The sequence below is a fragment of the Geospiza fortis genome, unplaced genomic scaffold (genome assembly GCF_000277835.1).
Source record: "Geospiza fortis unplaced genomic scaffold, GeoFor_1.0 scaffold20, whole genome shotgun sequence".
Classification (NCBI taxonomy): Eukaryota; Metazoa; Chordata; class Aves; order Passeriformes; family Thraupidae; genus Geospiza; species Geospiza fortis.
In genome coordinates this window covers 2,819,491-2,835,564 of record NW_005054374.1, presented here as the reverse complement: position 1 = coordinate 2,835,564, position 16,074 = coordinate 2,819,491, and the positions used below count along the sequence as shown (strand labels likewise).

Sequence of the window (16,074 nt, the reverse complement as noted above, 5' to 3'; positions counted from 1 at the left end):
GGTCTTGTAGCAGAACAGTGGCTGCAGCTTTTAATGAACATTTTCTTTTGTTAGATTAGTTAGTGGATTTTCACTGCTTACATTTCCTGGAAAAATAACTGGAACAGGTTAGAAATTCACATACTTGCAATTTGAAAATGCTGTCAAAGCCTGGCTGGTTTGGCATATCTGTGAGCAACCTGCCTTTTGGTTGTTTCCTTTATTAATTTGGTTGGTTTTTTTGGAAAGCTGACAAAACAATTCTTTGTGTAATCACAGTGCATTGGAAACTGTTCTATAGGATCACAACAAATGAACAGTTCAGATGGTAATTTCCACACATCAGTTTGACTGTTGAGATGAACAAAGTGAGAGAGATGTACTACAGGGTAGGTTTAAGGTTCTGATCAGTCTGTAGAGCAGAGATACCTTTGCAGCAATAACTGTAACATTCTGAATAAATAAGGAACTGTCTGGTTGAGGCTTCCTTTGCTAAGGAGCAATAGAAGTCCAAATCTGTAGGCAAGAGCTCCTTTTGGTTTAGAACCTATTACTTGTTGAACATGACAATTTTTCCTTAGCATTCTACTATTTAAAAAATACAGCCTGGAAACCCTTGAAATCTGTGTCTTGACTTTTACTCTCTGCCCCCACTTGTGTGTTTTGTATGATTATAAAAAGTAGTCTGAAAGCTTGCAGGCACTTGAATGCTTTACAGATTTTGGTAAGCCTCTTTTAGATTTTTCTATTAGAAAGCCTTTTACTTTTTAAAGAAATAATAATGGTCTTGTAACATCTGTAGGTACCATAGACCCAAGCTCACCCTACACCATGATGTCACCCAGTCAGCGTGCAGGGAACTGGCCGGGATCTCCCCAGGTCTCTGGTCCATCACCAGCAGCACGGATGCCTGGAATGTCACCAGCCAATCCTTCCCTTCATTCACCTGTCCCTGATGCCTCTCATTCCCCACGAGCTGGAACAAGTAGGCTTCTATATCACTGTTACAACTGTGAAACACTCATGTTTAATATTTCTAGTTGTGTTCTTTTTGGTAGTTCTTGTGTTGGTGTAACAGTCCTTACTGTCCTTGTGCAGTAAAATGTCTAAGGAAATGAAGCCTTGATTCTGTCCTACTTCAAATCTTCAATAACAAATTGGAAAAGTGAGCTAAAGCATACAGCATAAATGTCAGCAGGATTGATGATAGCTTTTCTTGCAGTGCAGAAATCAGTCTGAAACTATTGAATTCCATGACTAAGAGAAAAGTCTTCAGAGTGAGAGCAATGATAGGCACATTTGCCAACCCAAATACTAACTTTTCACATCATAGATTTGTAATGCTGCTCTTGCACGACTGATTTAGCCATCTTTACATCCCATTGAGTTTGTTGTGCAAACCTGCTGTCTGCTGGCATGCTGCAGAAAGAGGAAAAGGGAGGAGGATTTTAATGTTACTGAAACTCTTTGCATGGGTTCAGGGTCAAAACTAATTCCTTGTCTGTCTGATGCCTATCACTAGACAGGCAAATTCTTAAATAAGAAGCACTGAGCTTTGGTCCAGAGGACTCATGAATAGAGATCATTGAAGTGAACATATATCTATTGTTTTAGCTTAAATCCTCCCTTACTGCAAGTCCTTGTGTCCCCACAGGTTCCCAAGTCATGCCAACAAGCATGCCTCCACCTCGGAAACTACCTCAGCGCTCTTGGGCTGCATCCATTCCTACAATCCTCACCCACAGTGCCTTGAATATTCTGCTCTTGCCCTCTCCTACCCCTGGGCTTGTGCCAGGACTAGCTGGCAGCTATCTGTGCTCCCCTCTTGAGCGATTCCTTGGGTCAGTGATTATGAGGAGGCATCTTCAGAGGATCATTCAACAGGAAACGGTAGGGTTTCAGTTTGAATGGACCTGTGGGTATGTGACTGCTCTGTGTCTTTTAAATCAGGCATTTACTGCAATGCTTCAAATAAAATAACTGCTGTTAGACTTGTGCTATTCTTCTGATTTTTACCATCTAAAATGTCAAAATTTAGAGAAATCTTTTAGTTCCACTTCTTTTCCACACAAATTAGATTTGGTCAGGTGAAATTTGGTAATTGTTAAAATAGCAAGTCTATGACCAAGTTTCAGATCTAAGTCTGTGACCAAGTATGTGATCTGAGTTTCAGATGCTGTGGGTTCTTTGGGTTTAGCATGTCCATTGGGAGTTTACTAGAACAGCCACAGGGTTACTGTGGGTAGCACTCCTTGGCAGGATTTCCAGAGAAGTGAGTTACTAGTTAATGTTAACTACTCGTTCAGGAATGTTATCTTAGAGTTTGGGACAGACAAATGTGCCTCTTCACTTCTATGGCATGGGTTCAGTGACAGAGAAAGAAGACAAGTCTGGCATAAGCTTAATTAATTCTCAAGGCAATTTTACCTGTATTAAAATATCATGTGTTTGTGTGAGTTCATTCCATTTAATTAATGACTAATTGACTGTGAATCTCCTTTTTATTCAGCTACAGTTAATAAACTCCAATGAACCAGGTGTCATAATGTTTAAGACAGAGGCACTGAAATGCAGGGTTGCTCTCAATCCCAAAACCAACCAGACCTTGCAGCTGAAAGTAACACCTGAAAATACAGGACAGTGGAAATCAGAGGAGTTACAAGTTTTGGAGAAGTTTTTTGAAACAAGGGTATGTACTGAAATCAAGCTGAAATCATGTTGATGTTTACATGCTTTGCTTTTAATCTCTGGTGTTGTTTTGAGTGGTCCTGCTGACTTTCACTGGCATGTGTAAGAGCTGCGAAATATCAAACTGGCAGCTGTGCATGCTGGTTGCATATTAAATGAGATATTTATTATCTAAATAGGCACTACTAAATAGTGTCTTTCTTTAGGTTGCAGGACCACCTTTTAAAGCAAACACCCTGATAGCCTTCACCAAGTTACTAGGGGCTCCCACACACATCCTCAGGGACTGTGTACACATCATGAAACTGGAGCTGGTAAGTCATCTGTTCTATTTATTTAGTTCACCCAACTTTGGTTGTTATATTTTTGAAAAAAAGCTGATCTGTTTTTATCTAAAACCACACAATTACTCTAAATGTATACATAAGTTATTTAATGTTATTGGAGAAGTTTTAATTTGCTACTAGCTTTCCTGGAAATGCTCAAAATTTCCTTTTAAAGGAAATTTAAATTTCCTTTAAACTGATGATTCTAAGGAGCTGCAGACATGTTACAACAGGCACATGCATAGACTGACCAGAATCTTTCTGATTGTGTTACTGTGGTCAGTTCTTTCAGAGTTACTCTGATTTCTCTAAACCTGGCAATGTCTTCAGGTTTAGCTAAAGAGGCACATTCTGCTTTGTGGTGCTTCCCTGCTTCATAGCTGTGTATGTCACTGACATGAGAACTTTGCTGTTCTTTCTCTGTGCTGCTCTCTCTGAGCAGTTCCCTGACCAGGCAAGTCAGCTGAAATGGAACGTGCAGTTTTGTTTAACAATCCCTCCCAGCGCTCCACCAATTGCGCCTCCGGGAACACCTGCTGTTGTGCTGAAATCCAAAATGTTGTTTTTCGTAAGTAGAGCTGTCTGTTTTAAAATTCTAACCTTGCATGTCTCTGAGATCATCACAAGTTTGTAGCAAAGCATAAGCCCACTGTATCTGACAGCTGTAATAGCTAAAAGTGTTGTGCTGTTTGGAATTCTCAATTTGCTTAGATATCTTTTGTAATGAGTTCGGTTCATATTCCTACTCTCCTTCCTACTAAAGCACAGCAGCTCCTCGTGTTTTGTGTTCTTGGAGAGATGTTTACAGTATATAAAGTTCAGCTCCCTCTGGGCTGCATCTTCAAGTGCTCCCCTTGTGGGTGTTTAGTTGTTCTTTGAGGCACAAACCACCTAGATGGGTAAAGTGCACATCAGGGTGCTGGGAGAGGAGAGAGGGATGAGATGTTCAGAACAAATCTACATTAGTGTTGTGCCCGAGGCAATGCTCACTGTGGGGTGCTTTTGAGAAGACAATAGTCTCCACCTGACTGATAATTTCTCTGTTGCAGAATTGATGTCTGAAAACAGGGGAGTGGGAGTACATGCTGTCTGTAGGCCTGGAGTGTTTATCTGTATCAGAAGTTGCACTGAAGTATATGGTCATTCAATTTAACACACTTTTTGGGTTGTTTCCCCACAGCTTCAGCTAACACAGAAAACAACAGTCCCACAGGAAGCTGTTAGTATTATTGTCCCAATTATTTATGATATGGCTTCGGGTACAACGCAACAGGCTGACATTCCCAGGCAGCAGAACTCTTCTGTTGCTGCTCCAATGATGGTTAGCAATATTCTAAAGAGGTTTGCTGAACTGAATTCACCACGACCAGGTACTGTACATGTCCAGTAGATATATTCTCTTCACCCAGACATCTGTGACAAATCTCCAGTGTAAAACTAAACCTCTCTTAAGTCTGAATTCTTCTTGGTTTCTATCTTACTTCTTTAGTGATTACAAACTCCTGATGTGACAGGCAATACATAATTAATAGGAAGTACTGGCAACACAGCAGAAGGTTGCACTGATGATTCAGGCTGGGTTTTGCTGTTCTGCCCAAGTGATAGAATGCACCCACCTCTTGTTAGCCCAACTCTTGCTGCTCAGTAAGAGTCACACTTCTTGACAAACGGGCCTAGAATGAGTCACAAGAAATATGCCATGGCCAAGTGTCAGTTTTCATGGTTAATTATGAAGTTACTCAGCTTAACAGTAGCATGTAAAGGGATGTTAAAATAGTTACCAGAATTTGTCCACGTGCTGTGAATGATTTAAAACTAATTGCAGTGGTTGTATACTCCTTTGTCAGTGTGTCCACTAGCAGAGGTGCATACAGTTCTGTCCACCAGACGTGTTGTGAAGTGTTTGAACTAGGTTGTTCTGAGTGTTCATTGGTCTGTAGGTAGTGCACTGTGAGCAGCATTGTGCTTTGCTTTCCCTCTTGTTTGTCATACCTTTTATTTTTCTTTTGTTATCTAAAACATGGAAGAACAGTGGCAGGTTCTTTGGGCAGCATGTTGTCTGTAAGCAGTGGTTTGGGGTCCTAGTACACAGATGGCTCATAAGAGCAGTAACGTTCAGTTCTGATAAGAACATGCTTTTTCCAGTAACCCAGTGAATAGATTGAAGTTGTGAATCCAGAGGTTGACTCCTACTTCTCTTTTGTATTATTATTCATCTCGTTGTTATGCAGTAATTTTAACTATGCTTGATGGATTATTTCAATTGGTAGAACATGAGCAATGTTTACCTTAAATTGGTGTGGATATGCATTCATTTCTGAAACTTGTGATGGGATTTAAATTAATATGCACTTTCTGTTTAACATGTAGTAATAGTGTAGGTAAATAGGAGAGAAAATAACCTTGAGGGCATGTGGAGTTCCCTGTAGGAGTTCTGTATGTGGAAAAGAGCTGTTGTTTGTGTAGCACTTTTATTTCAAAACATATTAGCTAAACTTCAGGTGTTGCTTTTGGAAGGTGCTTCCCAAAGAGTTCCCCTGGTGTGGGGAAGGGTAGGTTCTTGCTTTGCTGTTTGTTAGTGCCCTGAGTTGTGCTTTAAAGGAAACCCTCCACAAAATACCACAGGCAGAGCAAGTAACTGTCAAAGCTGCTCTGGAGATGCGTGGTGAGATGTTTTCTGATGGTCACTAGATAGATCAAAGTGGACAATTTTTGTTTGTTGTGCAAGTTTTGAAGCAGTTTTGGAGTCCAGTACAGGGAGCAAAATATAGATGGGGGAAAAAAAGCATAGGAAAAGCATTGGAGCCACAAGCAGAACCTTGTCCAGGCAAAGGAAAATGTAGCTGGCTGAGCAGAGGAAATTTCTAGTAGTCCTTCCTCTAACTTCCAACAGAAAGAATGAGTCTATATGACTTTACTTATTTCCACCATCACCCAGCAAAAGTAGGATCTTCCCTGAGAACACTTGAAATGCAATTTCCTCTGTTCTTATTGTCAAAACATACATTATTATAGCTGATCAAAGAGAACAAGAATACCTTCTTTTCTTGACCATTGAAAGTTGATAGGAGAGCCAACAGATGAAAGTAGATAGCTGGGAGACTTAAAACAGCAGGACATGGTAGATCCCAGATGTGTGTCCTTTGTCGTCTGATGCTCCTCTCTCTTCTGCTGCTCCTGTGCTGTACCCAGGATTTTCCTGACTTTCCTACCTGTTAGCTCTCTGCTGCACTAATTGCAATCTGCTTGGTTAAGGGAATTTTTCACTATTTGAGTCAGGAAGGAGCAGGGCCTCCCATTGTGCACAGCTGATGTTACTGGCACTGTCATTGTAACCTGGAATCAGTGTTGCCTTGTTCTGGCTGTATCTTTTTTACCTTTCTCTCTTTGTGAGAAAGTATTTTGTATTCAGCTTAATTTTCCTCTTAATAAAATGGTAGTGCCTGAAAAGTAAGTTCTTTTGAAAGAGTTTTCTTTTCAGATCTGTGGGCAAACACATTCTGCTGTGTTTAACAGTAAAGTGTTGACTCATTGTGAGTACACATTGTCTAAGACCACTTTACCTATGCCTCCGTGGGAGAAAATACTTTACTTTGGGGAAATACTTGTACAAACTGAGAGGGAATCAATGCCCTGCAATAATAAGCTTAAACTTGAGCTGTAAGTCCAAGACCTACAGTATGTAGTGGACATCAATCTGGTAAGGAAAATAAAGTCCCTATGGATGCTGGAGGTGACCCTTAGAGAGGAGATCAAGGGACTCATGATGATTCTTAAAGCACTTCACAACTAAACATTTTTCAGTGATGCAGTGGATGGTATTTAGCCCAGATTTGTAGCTTTGATATGATAATGACTTGCCCAAAATAATCTTGGGAATCCCTAGTCTGGCAGTTAAGATTAATGCATCCCAACAGGCTGTGCTCTTATCTCTCTGCTCATACTGTTGCTCCTTCAGCAGCAAAATTCAATGTCTTCTAATTGATATTTCTTGAAATATGCAGGAAAAATTCAGCCCACGGTGACCAGGGTACAACAGTGGCTACTAATTGTATTCTCTTAGCAGGAAATAGTAGATGAAAATCACAGCTGCCTGTTGCTTCATCTTTTGTTGTTCTTCTTTAACCCTTTCGCTTCTGTTGGTTTTAACTTCTTTAAGCTATTCAGAACATGTGTGTTTTTGTCAACAAGTGCTATTTAAAACTTGGGGTAGCTGTGGCTGGTTTTTCCTCTCAGTATTGAATCTCAGCTGTTGGAAACAGAAGTCCACCTGCTCTGTATTTTATTTTGCAGTTTGGATGTCAAGGGTAGAGCCAGAGCAATTTGGTTGAAAGAAACAGATTCCTGGCTGTTGCCCAGTCTTGGAATTAGAAATGTTTCCAAGACTAAGCTTAGGACAGAAAACATCTTCCAGCTGTTTCAGACTTGAATCTTTCAAAATGTTTCGTTTCTGCTTGTAATCAATAGAAATAAAACTTGAAAAAGTTGGGTTATTGTTTTTTTGTAAGATGAGGTGCTCCTAATTAATAACATACGGAAAAAATCGGACCACAGTCCATGTGCAATCAATTCTAGCATAGATTCAATCTGACATTCAAAAGCAATTAAAAGTTAAGAGCTACTTGCAATTCCACCAGCAACAAGAGCAGTCCTGCTGGGAAAGCTGGAGCTCCTTCCGCTGGTAGCTCCCACAAATGCTGGAGGTTGCTGGGGTTTGGGAGTGGCAGCCTCTGCACCCTGGGCTCTGCCCTGGGGGCTCAGTGAGGAAGGGCTGTGGGTGTGGGGCTAACCTGTGTCTTTTCCCTGCTCCAGAGTGAGGAAGGGCTGTCCGGGGCGCGGTGCTAACCTGTCTCTTTTCCCTGTTCCAGGTGAATGCACAATATTTGCAGCCGTTCGTGATTTGATGGTTAATCTTACGCTGCCCCCTGGGGGGCGTCCCTAGACACTTTTAAAAGAAGGCTGAAAGTGAGACAAAACAGCAAAAAAAAACAAAATTAAAAAAATAAAATAAAGCCTTCAGTTAAAAGAGGACGTTTTAATTTTACCTTTTTTTCTAAGAGCTAACTATAAACTGGCAAACTTTCAGGGATGCACTTTCATCACATGAGTATCACCACGACTTTTGTATAGTGCTGTTGTATAGTGTGTTTTAATGGGAGACACTTCAGACTAGGTAATAGATTGAAGTATCAGCTTGCTGGTAATAGATTTAATATTCTGTTTTATACTATAAAGATTATGAAGATGCCAAACTTGTTTGTTTTTTGGTTTTTCTTATGTTTTGGTGTAATAGTCTTTTTTTAAGGCAGGTCTGTCATTTTTGAATACTGTAAAACTGTGACAAACTTTATATTGAAGCTGTATTTTAATATGACTGCTTTGAATCCTTAAGCAATTTATTTGGGCTTGTTGTAAACATGTCCCCAAAAAGCAATATTTAATAAACTGGATTAAAAAATCTTAAACTGGATGTTGTATCATCTTAAACTTTATTCCTCTCCCCTGTAGCCACTGATCAGATCTCTTATGTTCACACTTCCTGCACTGTCTCTGTATGTGATCTTGGTTATACATACACACACATGCTGCTAACTTAAAAACCCAAACAAGTCTTTATTTATTTATCCTCTGGGTTCCATTTGTTCCAAATCAGAGCAGAACAGAGTTTGTTCATTTTCCTGGTTGTAAAAATAACCAGTAACTATTTCAAATGGCGCTTCATTTCTTATAGCAGGAACTACATCTCTTCTGTCCCAAAAGCAAGCCTTAGTGGAAGAAAGAACCTTTTGTCATCTGCTATGTATTCTGTAATAACAGGCTCTTGTCTTATTGTAGAGGCAGGTAAGGTAGAAGCTAGACCTGCTACCACAAAATTGGAGAGGCTGATCCAAAAAAGAAACAACCTCACACTTAACTTCCTGAATTGGATATTTGTAGATAATTTTGTCAGTCATGACTGAAGGCTCTTGTAATTGAAAAAAATATCTATCCTTAGGAGTTACTCTATCATTTAACCATTGTCTTCCTGGATCAGTATTCTCAAATTTTTATGGAGGTAGTTTTGTGACTTTCTACAACAGTGACTTTCAGCTGTGCTGCCTCCCTTGCCTTTGCAGAGCTCTGGCAGCTCCCTGCTTAGCTGAAGCATGCTTTAAACTAATTTTAAATATCTTTAGGTGAATGTATTCCAGCCTGCCTTGCTATCTTCAAGGCTGCCCATTTTCCCTATGACTGTCACTGTGCTTCTTTCTCTGAACCTCTTGCTGCTAGAAATCACCTTTTGGTTGGTGCCTACCTCAGATTTCAGCCTTGGACCTGTGGTGTGAGAGTGAGCTCTGTGTCCCTGCTGCTCTCACCTGTGTGGATCTAATAGATGGTTATACAGCTTCTGCTTCTGAACAACAAAACCCATCCCCTGGAGTGAAAACCTGCAGTTTTTAAATGCTGCTGGTCAGTTGGAAAGAGCCCATATTTTTGCCTTTTTACAGCTAAACTAATGTTTTAAAATTGAGCAGTACCTGCTGCCCGTTGTGGGGAGGGGCAGGGAATGTTGAGTGTGGTGGCAGCAGAGCTTCAGCACTTGGAAATAAAAGGGAGGGGAGAGGCCTCCCCACAGGGCAGAGGAAACAAAACATTTAACTGCTGACAGATGGTTATGGACTGACACTCCAAATCTCACATGATGGGAAGGTTGAATTTTGTTTTATATTATACACAGCACTCATAACATACACCACACTTAAAACATTTCTCCTAAAAATTAAATTCTTAAGGTAAGCCCTACTAGTAAAAGAAAGCATTTCCCGCTCACCAGAGACACTTGTTCCTTTCAAAGCAATGACTGTCTTTACAATTGCACTTTTAAGTTTTGTTTTCCATGTGTATTTACAACTTCAGTTTTAAATTTCATTTTCCACGTGTTCAGTCCCTTTTTCTGGCAGCCAGATCATGTGACCACCTGCTGCATTGGGACTATTTATAGATTTCTTCCTTATGGTGGATTTCTTTGTCCATTTATTTCACTGAAAGTGCTGCAGTGACTCCACATCCTTCAGTATTTCTAGAGATTTCTAAGTTCCTGATCAACCCACCTGTGGGACAAGGATGAGTTATTGAATGATTGAATTATAGAGAGGAAAAATAGTTGTTCTGAGCTGAGCCACAGCTCTGGCTTAGAAATGTTAGCCAGTGTCAGATGAAAACGCATTTTACATGTCCGGAAAGCCATTCCCAATAGCAGCCATAGATTTTGTGGCTTTCCAGATAACAAATACTGGTCCTGTTAAAGGTTTCCTCGAGATAGAAAATAGAGAAGAGACTTTTTTGAGCCCTGCAAATACTGCAAGACAAAGAGTGGAGTCAAGGTGAGGTGATGGGGGTTTTGGTTTGAAACTAAGTTTTAATTCTTTGTTATCTTTCCACGTTTGAGTGTTCCACCGGTTGCCTTTGAGTCTGCAGATGTTTTTTTTAACTGAGTTTACAAAGGCTGCAGGGAAACAAGCTCTAATGATAAACTGTTGAGACAAAACAAAGCTCCATAAAACCAGAAGCTGTTTTTCTTTACGAGCTGCAGTTTGTCTTTAGGCATGTGCTCAGTTTCATCTGTCAGTTGGAAGTTACTGTGGTTCACAGGCATTTTAAAGCAAAATCTTCTGTATGAAATATAGACTACTAGGAGAATATTTGGGCCATTTTAATCAGATCTTTGATTAGTCTGTCAAAGGTGACACAAAGGTGTCAAAGTTGTGCTACACTGGCCATCTCAGCTCAAGTGGTTATAGTTGTTCCCCTGGCCCAAATTTTCCATCTACCGCAGAATTTCAGAGGTTTTTAAGGTAAGAATGTATTTCAATAAATTAACGTGTAATTGAAATGTATTAACCATATGTAGCATCGAGGTTGTAATTACCGAGCTGTGACTCTGTGTAACCCCATAATAGCGATGTAATTGAGACTTTCACATTTAGATTAAATCATGCTGACTTCAAATACGCGACGCTTTTCCGGAGGTGCTCCAGCAGCCACCGGGGGTTTGCTGCTCAGCGGGTGGATCGTTATTTAGGGGAATGTTTTTAAGGCTGAACTTTGGCTCCAGGAGCAGGTGCAGAGCTGCCCCCTCACTATGTGCCGCTCTCCCGCGTACTCCCAGCTCCTCACGTTCCTTCAGAGCAGGAATTAATTCTTTGGGAAATGACCCTGGTGGAGGCTCTGGCAGGAAGCGTGCGGCCTCTGCTCCGGGAGATAAGGGATGCTGAGAGGGAAGGGCTGGGTGAGGCTGTGCAGGGAAGCACGGATGCGGCAGCTTCAGCCTGGGCAGCCTCAATCCCTGCTGTGAAAAACGCCAATCACTTGGTTTTAAAATTTTAGAAGTTTAATAGTAATAAAATTGTTATAAAAATAGTAATACAATTAGAGTAAATAATAATTTGGACAAATTGAGTTAGGACAATATGAGACAATAGAGACAAAGAGGTACAGACGTCCAGGTACCTTTTTCTGGGCAGCACGAGCCCAAAAAAGGACACATGTTAACAGAGGATTAACCCTTAAAAACAATATCCTGTTGCATATTCATACATCTCATACATGATGCATAAATTCCATTCAAATACAGGATTCTGTCTGGTCATCGTCAACTTTTTCCTCTGAATCCTAACAGTTCCTTCAAGGCGGGAAGAAGTTCATTTCTTCTGATAAGAGGCAATAAATTCTTTTTCCCTGAAAGATTTCAGTGTCCTGTGGCTGCTGTCTCACTGCAAGTCCTTTCTTTAAAAAAAGTATCCTACGTAGCATAGCTTCTATTTTAACATTTTGTTATAACTTAAAACTATATTTAACACACTACTTAAGAGAATTAATAGAGCATTACTTTCAAACACAACACATATAATATTCATTTTAACATGTGCGAAAAGCCAATATTAGATAAAATACGCATTTTTCACACTGCCCTAGAACAGGAGCTCGGAGGGGCCTCCGGAGCGCGGGAGGCACAGCCCCTGGAGCCGGGCTGCCGGAGAGCTCGGCTCACAGCCAGTGCTGCGGGAAACGTGTCCCTGCTGGGCGGGACCGGGCTCCCACAGCAGGGAAAGCGTCGTGCTCAGCCTTGCCACGGGCCGGTTTTGCTCCTTCTGCCATGCCCCAGCTCTACACGGGGCTGTGGAAGGGCTGCACTGAGGCTGTCAGAGCGCCGGGAGCGTCACCCGCGCCTGCACGGGCAGCGGCTGAAGGGGGAGCTCGTCAGAAATTACAAAAATGGGGGTGTGAAAGCTCCAGGGTGTGAAGGGGGTTGCTGACATCCCTGCCTGTGTTAGGGCAGGCAGCTCCCTGAGTTCAGGGCGTTCAGGCAAGAAGGGGTCCCCTGCCTCTCCTGAGCCCCACACGGGGATGTGCCTCCCTCATGGATGTCGTGCCTCTCTCATGGATGTCCCACCCCCCTCAGGAGCACGGCAGCTGATCAGAAACAGACGAGGAGTCCTACCCACCCTCGGGAACCCTGCCCGTGGCCCTGAAGAGCTCAAATCTCCACATTGACATGAGCTGGTGTGTGTGGACAGGGAGCCCCATCTCTCACCTTCTGCGCCCCGGGACCCCCCGGCCTGCCCAGGGCGCTGCTGGTGCTGCGGCCCTGCCTCACTGCACAACGCTCCTTCCTGCACATTTATTTCTGGGGCTTCCTCCGTGATGAGTACGCTGCTGAAAGCAGCTGGCAAGCTGGCAAAGCAGCATTTAAAAGAGACAGAGAAAAGCACTCCTGTCCTTAGGAGCTGATTTCGCAGCAGAAGGAGGGGGTGGCTGGGGAGCTGCAGGCCAGGCTGGGCCTTGCTGTGCCTTCAGCACAGATCTCTGTGATGTCGATCCCAAAAAGCAGGGACAGATCCAGCCTGGCACAGGGCTGGGAGCTGTGGTGCTGCCTCTGGGGCTGCTCTGCACGTGAGCTCCCACCTTACTGCTCGAGGTTACAGAGAAAGGAAAGGATAGGATAGGACAGGATAGAATTGGATAGAATTGGATAGGATAGGAAGGGACTATTTCAGTTAGACAGGACCAGCAAGGATCTTTTAGTCCAACTGCCTGACCAATTCAGGGCTGACCAAAATTTAAATCATGTTGTTAACGGCATAATCCAAATGCCTCCAAATGCCTGGCAGGCTCAGGGCATTGACCACCTCTGCAGGAAGCCTGTCCCAGCATTTGACCATCCTCTTAGTAAAGAAATGCTTCCTGTTGTCCAGTCTAAATGTCTCCTGACAGTGTGGGTTTGAGCCATTCCCATGCATCCTGTCCCTGGATCCCAGGGAGAAGATCTCAATGCCTCCCTCTCCATTTCCCCTCCTCAGGAAGCTGCAGGGAGCAATGAGGTCGCCTCTCAGCCTCCTCTTCTCCAGAGGAGACACGCCCAGAGCCCTCAACCTTCCAGCCTTTACACCAGCTTTGTTGCCCTCCTCTGGACACATTCAAGGTTTTCAACATCCTTGTTAGACAGACAGGCCCAACACAGAGTACAATGGGAAAATCACTGCTGGCACCTCACTGTGCCATGGCTGGAGCACCCCGGGATGGGCTCTGCACTCCTGGCTGCTGGAGCAGCACTGACTCCCCCCAGTCCCTTTCTGCAGGGCTGCCTCCAGCCACCCCTCTCCCCCTTGTACCTACGAGGCCTCTGCTTGAGTTGCAGGAACTTGTCATGGTTTCCACATCCAGCTGGGAAACCACATGGTTCACCGTGCATGTGCCCCCACAGAAGCTACTCCGCAAGCTGACACTGGGATTATCCCACTGGTGCTGTGGAATAACACTCTGACTTGCTGATCTGTGTAAACATCAGCTAGTAGGACAGATACATCTTGTTTACTTACATCTGTGCTCTGTCCTCCCATCAAAAGGAGGACAAGGACAAGGCAAAGAAAAGAGGTGTTTGTGTACGTGTGCCATCAATGATCTTGAAGAAAAAAAAGGAAAAATGGATGTATGCTTTAATTCCTTGGACAGCCTGTAAAGCTGACTGATACCTAGGGATTTAGCTATGTGAAAATAGCTATTTTGACAACAGTACTGTGTGAGAATTGAAGTGTAACTCCAAATACTACTGAGACATCCTCTCCCCACACTGAAGCAGCTGCTTAAGCCTAGCTCAGTCTTTCTTGGCTGTCACCTCAGTGCCCAGAGGAGAGCTGCCAGCTCCAAGCTGAGACTTAACCCGTGTTTGAACCCAGCTCTACCCTCTCCACCTGCTTTGCACTCAGAGTTCAAGTTTTCCAGTTCAGCTCTCGATTAAGGTGCCAGGACACCACACCAGAAGCTGCTCAGTGGCTCTCCCAGCAGCTGCTGCTGTGGAGAAGCAGCCTTTGTGTTCTCCACCATCACAGAGCTCCAGCAGCCAGCCAGGAGTCGGCTGGGAACCCAAACTCAGACCTTGGCTTTTGCCAGGCGACGCTTGGCCCCTGCAGTGGTCCCACTGTTTTCAGCTTGGCAGGAGTCTCCAAAGGGTGGTCTCTGGGTGTGCTTTCCTCTGCAAGTTAAAGGGGGCCAGGTAGGGGAGTCAGGCTTGCTGCAGAAGCTGCAGGACAGCAAGATCCCTGGCTCTGTGTGGGACTGCTCCAGTGAGATCTCTGCAAGCTGAATTGGCTCAGAGTGGGTGTGGAAGCGTTTGGGTGTGAATCAGTCAGGGATGTTTGTCCCAAGGGCCTACAATGGGTCCTGTCCCTCTCACTTTGCAGTGTAGGCACAGTCCCACCCTTTCACAAAGCTCCAGGATGAATGTACAGGCCTAATATGCACATTCAGGGTAGCTCTGGATGCTTGGAAACAATAAATTCCTTATGATTTCTATGGGCTGGAATTTACCTTGGCAGCAAGTGTTGAGCTGGGTAGTGCCTTTCCTTTCATGGTATCTCACAGACAGGGACCAGGGCAATCTTCAGAAATAAATTAATTATTTTCTATGCGCTAGGTGCCCAGGTCCATCCACAGTTGGTCATAGTCAACTTCAATTCATTTTAGATTTGAAAACACACTTGATAGCTGTGGAATAAGGTTTGTAAATTGCTTTTCTTGACACACTTTTGCATTTGTTTTTCTGCTTTGTTTTGTTGCAGATGGGTGCCTTAAAAAAACCCAGAGTTTGCCTACACACCTCCTGCCTCTTGCTCGCTGCACAGCTTGGCACAGCGTGGTACCATCCATGTGCAGCTCTTACCCAAGAGTCAGCTGCTCAAACAGGGAAAGGTTTCTGAAGATTTTCAGGGATAATGTTGAAGGAATCAACCTTTTATTCAAACACATTGTTGTTTGCAGCACGCAAATAGCACATCCTGGGCATCCTGGAAGAGGATTATTCCAGGTTGTTTAATTTAATTTCAAACTCCAGTGGCATTCATGGTGGGTAGTGACTGTGGACAGAGCTTACTGAGTCCCGAGGTGACCCATCAGCCATGCGGGTTTTGTTGTGCAGATTTACTTGGCTTGAGGGCAGATGAAAATTTTTGGGTCAGTTTGGTGGAGCACAGTAGCTCTCCTCCATCCTTTGAACTTTTAGGACTACAGACATCAGCAGAAAGTCACAGAGGTGACCCTGACCAGAGGATTTCCCAAGAGCCCTCTTTGCTTTCACAGCACACAGCACTGCACAGCCCCACAGTGTGCAGGGTGTTTGTGGGCAGCAGTGCCAGAGCTGAGCTCAGCACAGTCATGGCCCCGCAGGGGCACTGCTGCAGCTCTTCCCTTCTCCCCGGGGGACTGGAGACCTCAGTGAGCTGCAGTGTTCATCAGAAATGAGAGTTTCTTCTTCCTCATGGCCAAAGGGATTTGGGAGGGAGACACGAGATTCACTGTGCGCAGTGCAGAAGGTGCCATGGCTCATACAGCTGTAAAAAGAAAATAAAACAAGAGGTTCTGCTTTGCATTCCATAAGAAATGTAAGACTGGCAGTGCCCTCCTGTGTCTCCAAACCCAGATCCATTACAGGCAAATGTGCTGCAAAATGCTGTTTATAAACTTGGCAGGCTGTGTCTTAATTACAGGCTTTTGCCTAAACTCCCAAGGCCTCCCTGAATCCCCAGGGAGAGAGGCTCATGGAGAT

At 43.5% G+C, this 16,074-nt stretch overlaps 1 protein-coding gene across 2 annotated transcripts in view; it reads left to right on the top strand.

Annotated features, from left to right (window-relative positions):
• Positions 1–8,458, top strand: part of MED14 (mediator complex subunit 14) — a 33,188-nt gene extending 24,730 nt beyond the window's left edge. Inside the window, exons 24-30 of one of the 2 annotated variants that reach the window (XM_005424861.1) lie at positions 782–964; positions 1,634–1,869; positions 2,489–2,668; positions 2,874–2,981; positions 3,436–3,561; positions 4,174–4,363; positions 7,862–8,458. In XM_005424861.1, the coding sequence (XP_005424918.1) occupies positions 782–964; positions 1,634–1,869; positions 2,489–2,668; positions 2,874–2,981; positions 3,436–3,561; positions 4,174–4,363; positions 7,862–7,935 (1,097 nt within the window). In that variant the 3' untranslated portion in view covers positions 7,936–8,458. The remainder of the gene's footprint in view (positions 1–781; positions 965–1,633; positions 1,870–2,488; positions 2,669–2,873; positions 2,982–3,435; positions 3,562–4,173; positions 4,364–7,861) is intronic. The other variant, XM_031060187.1, reaches the window with a different exon arrangement.
• The last annotated feature ends 7,616 nt before the right edge of the window (positions 8,459–16,074 follow it).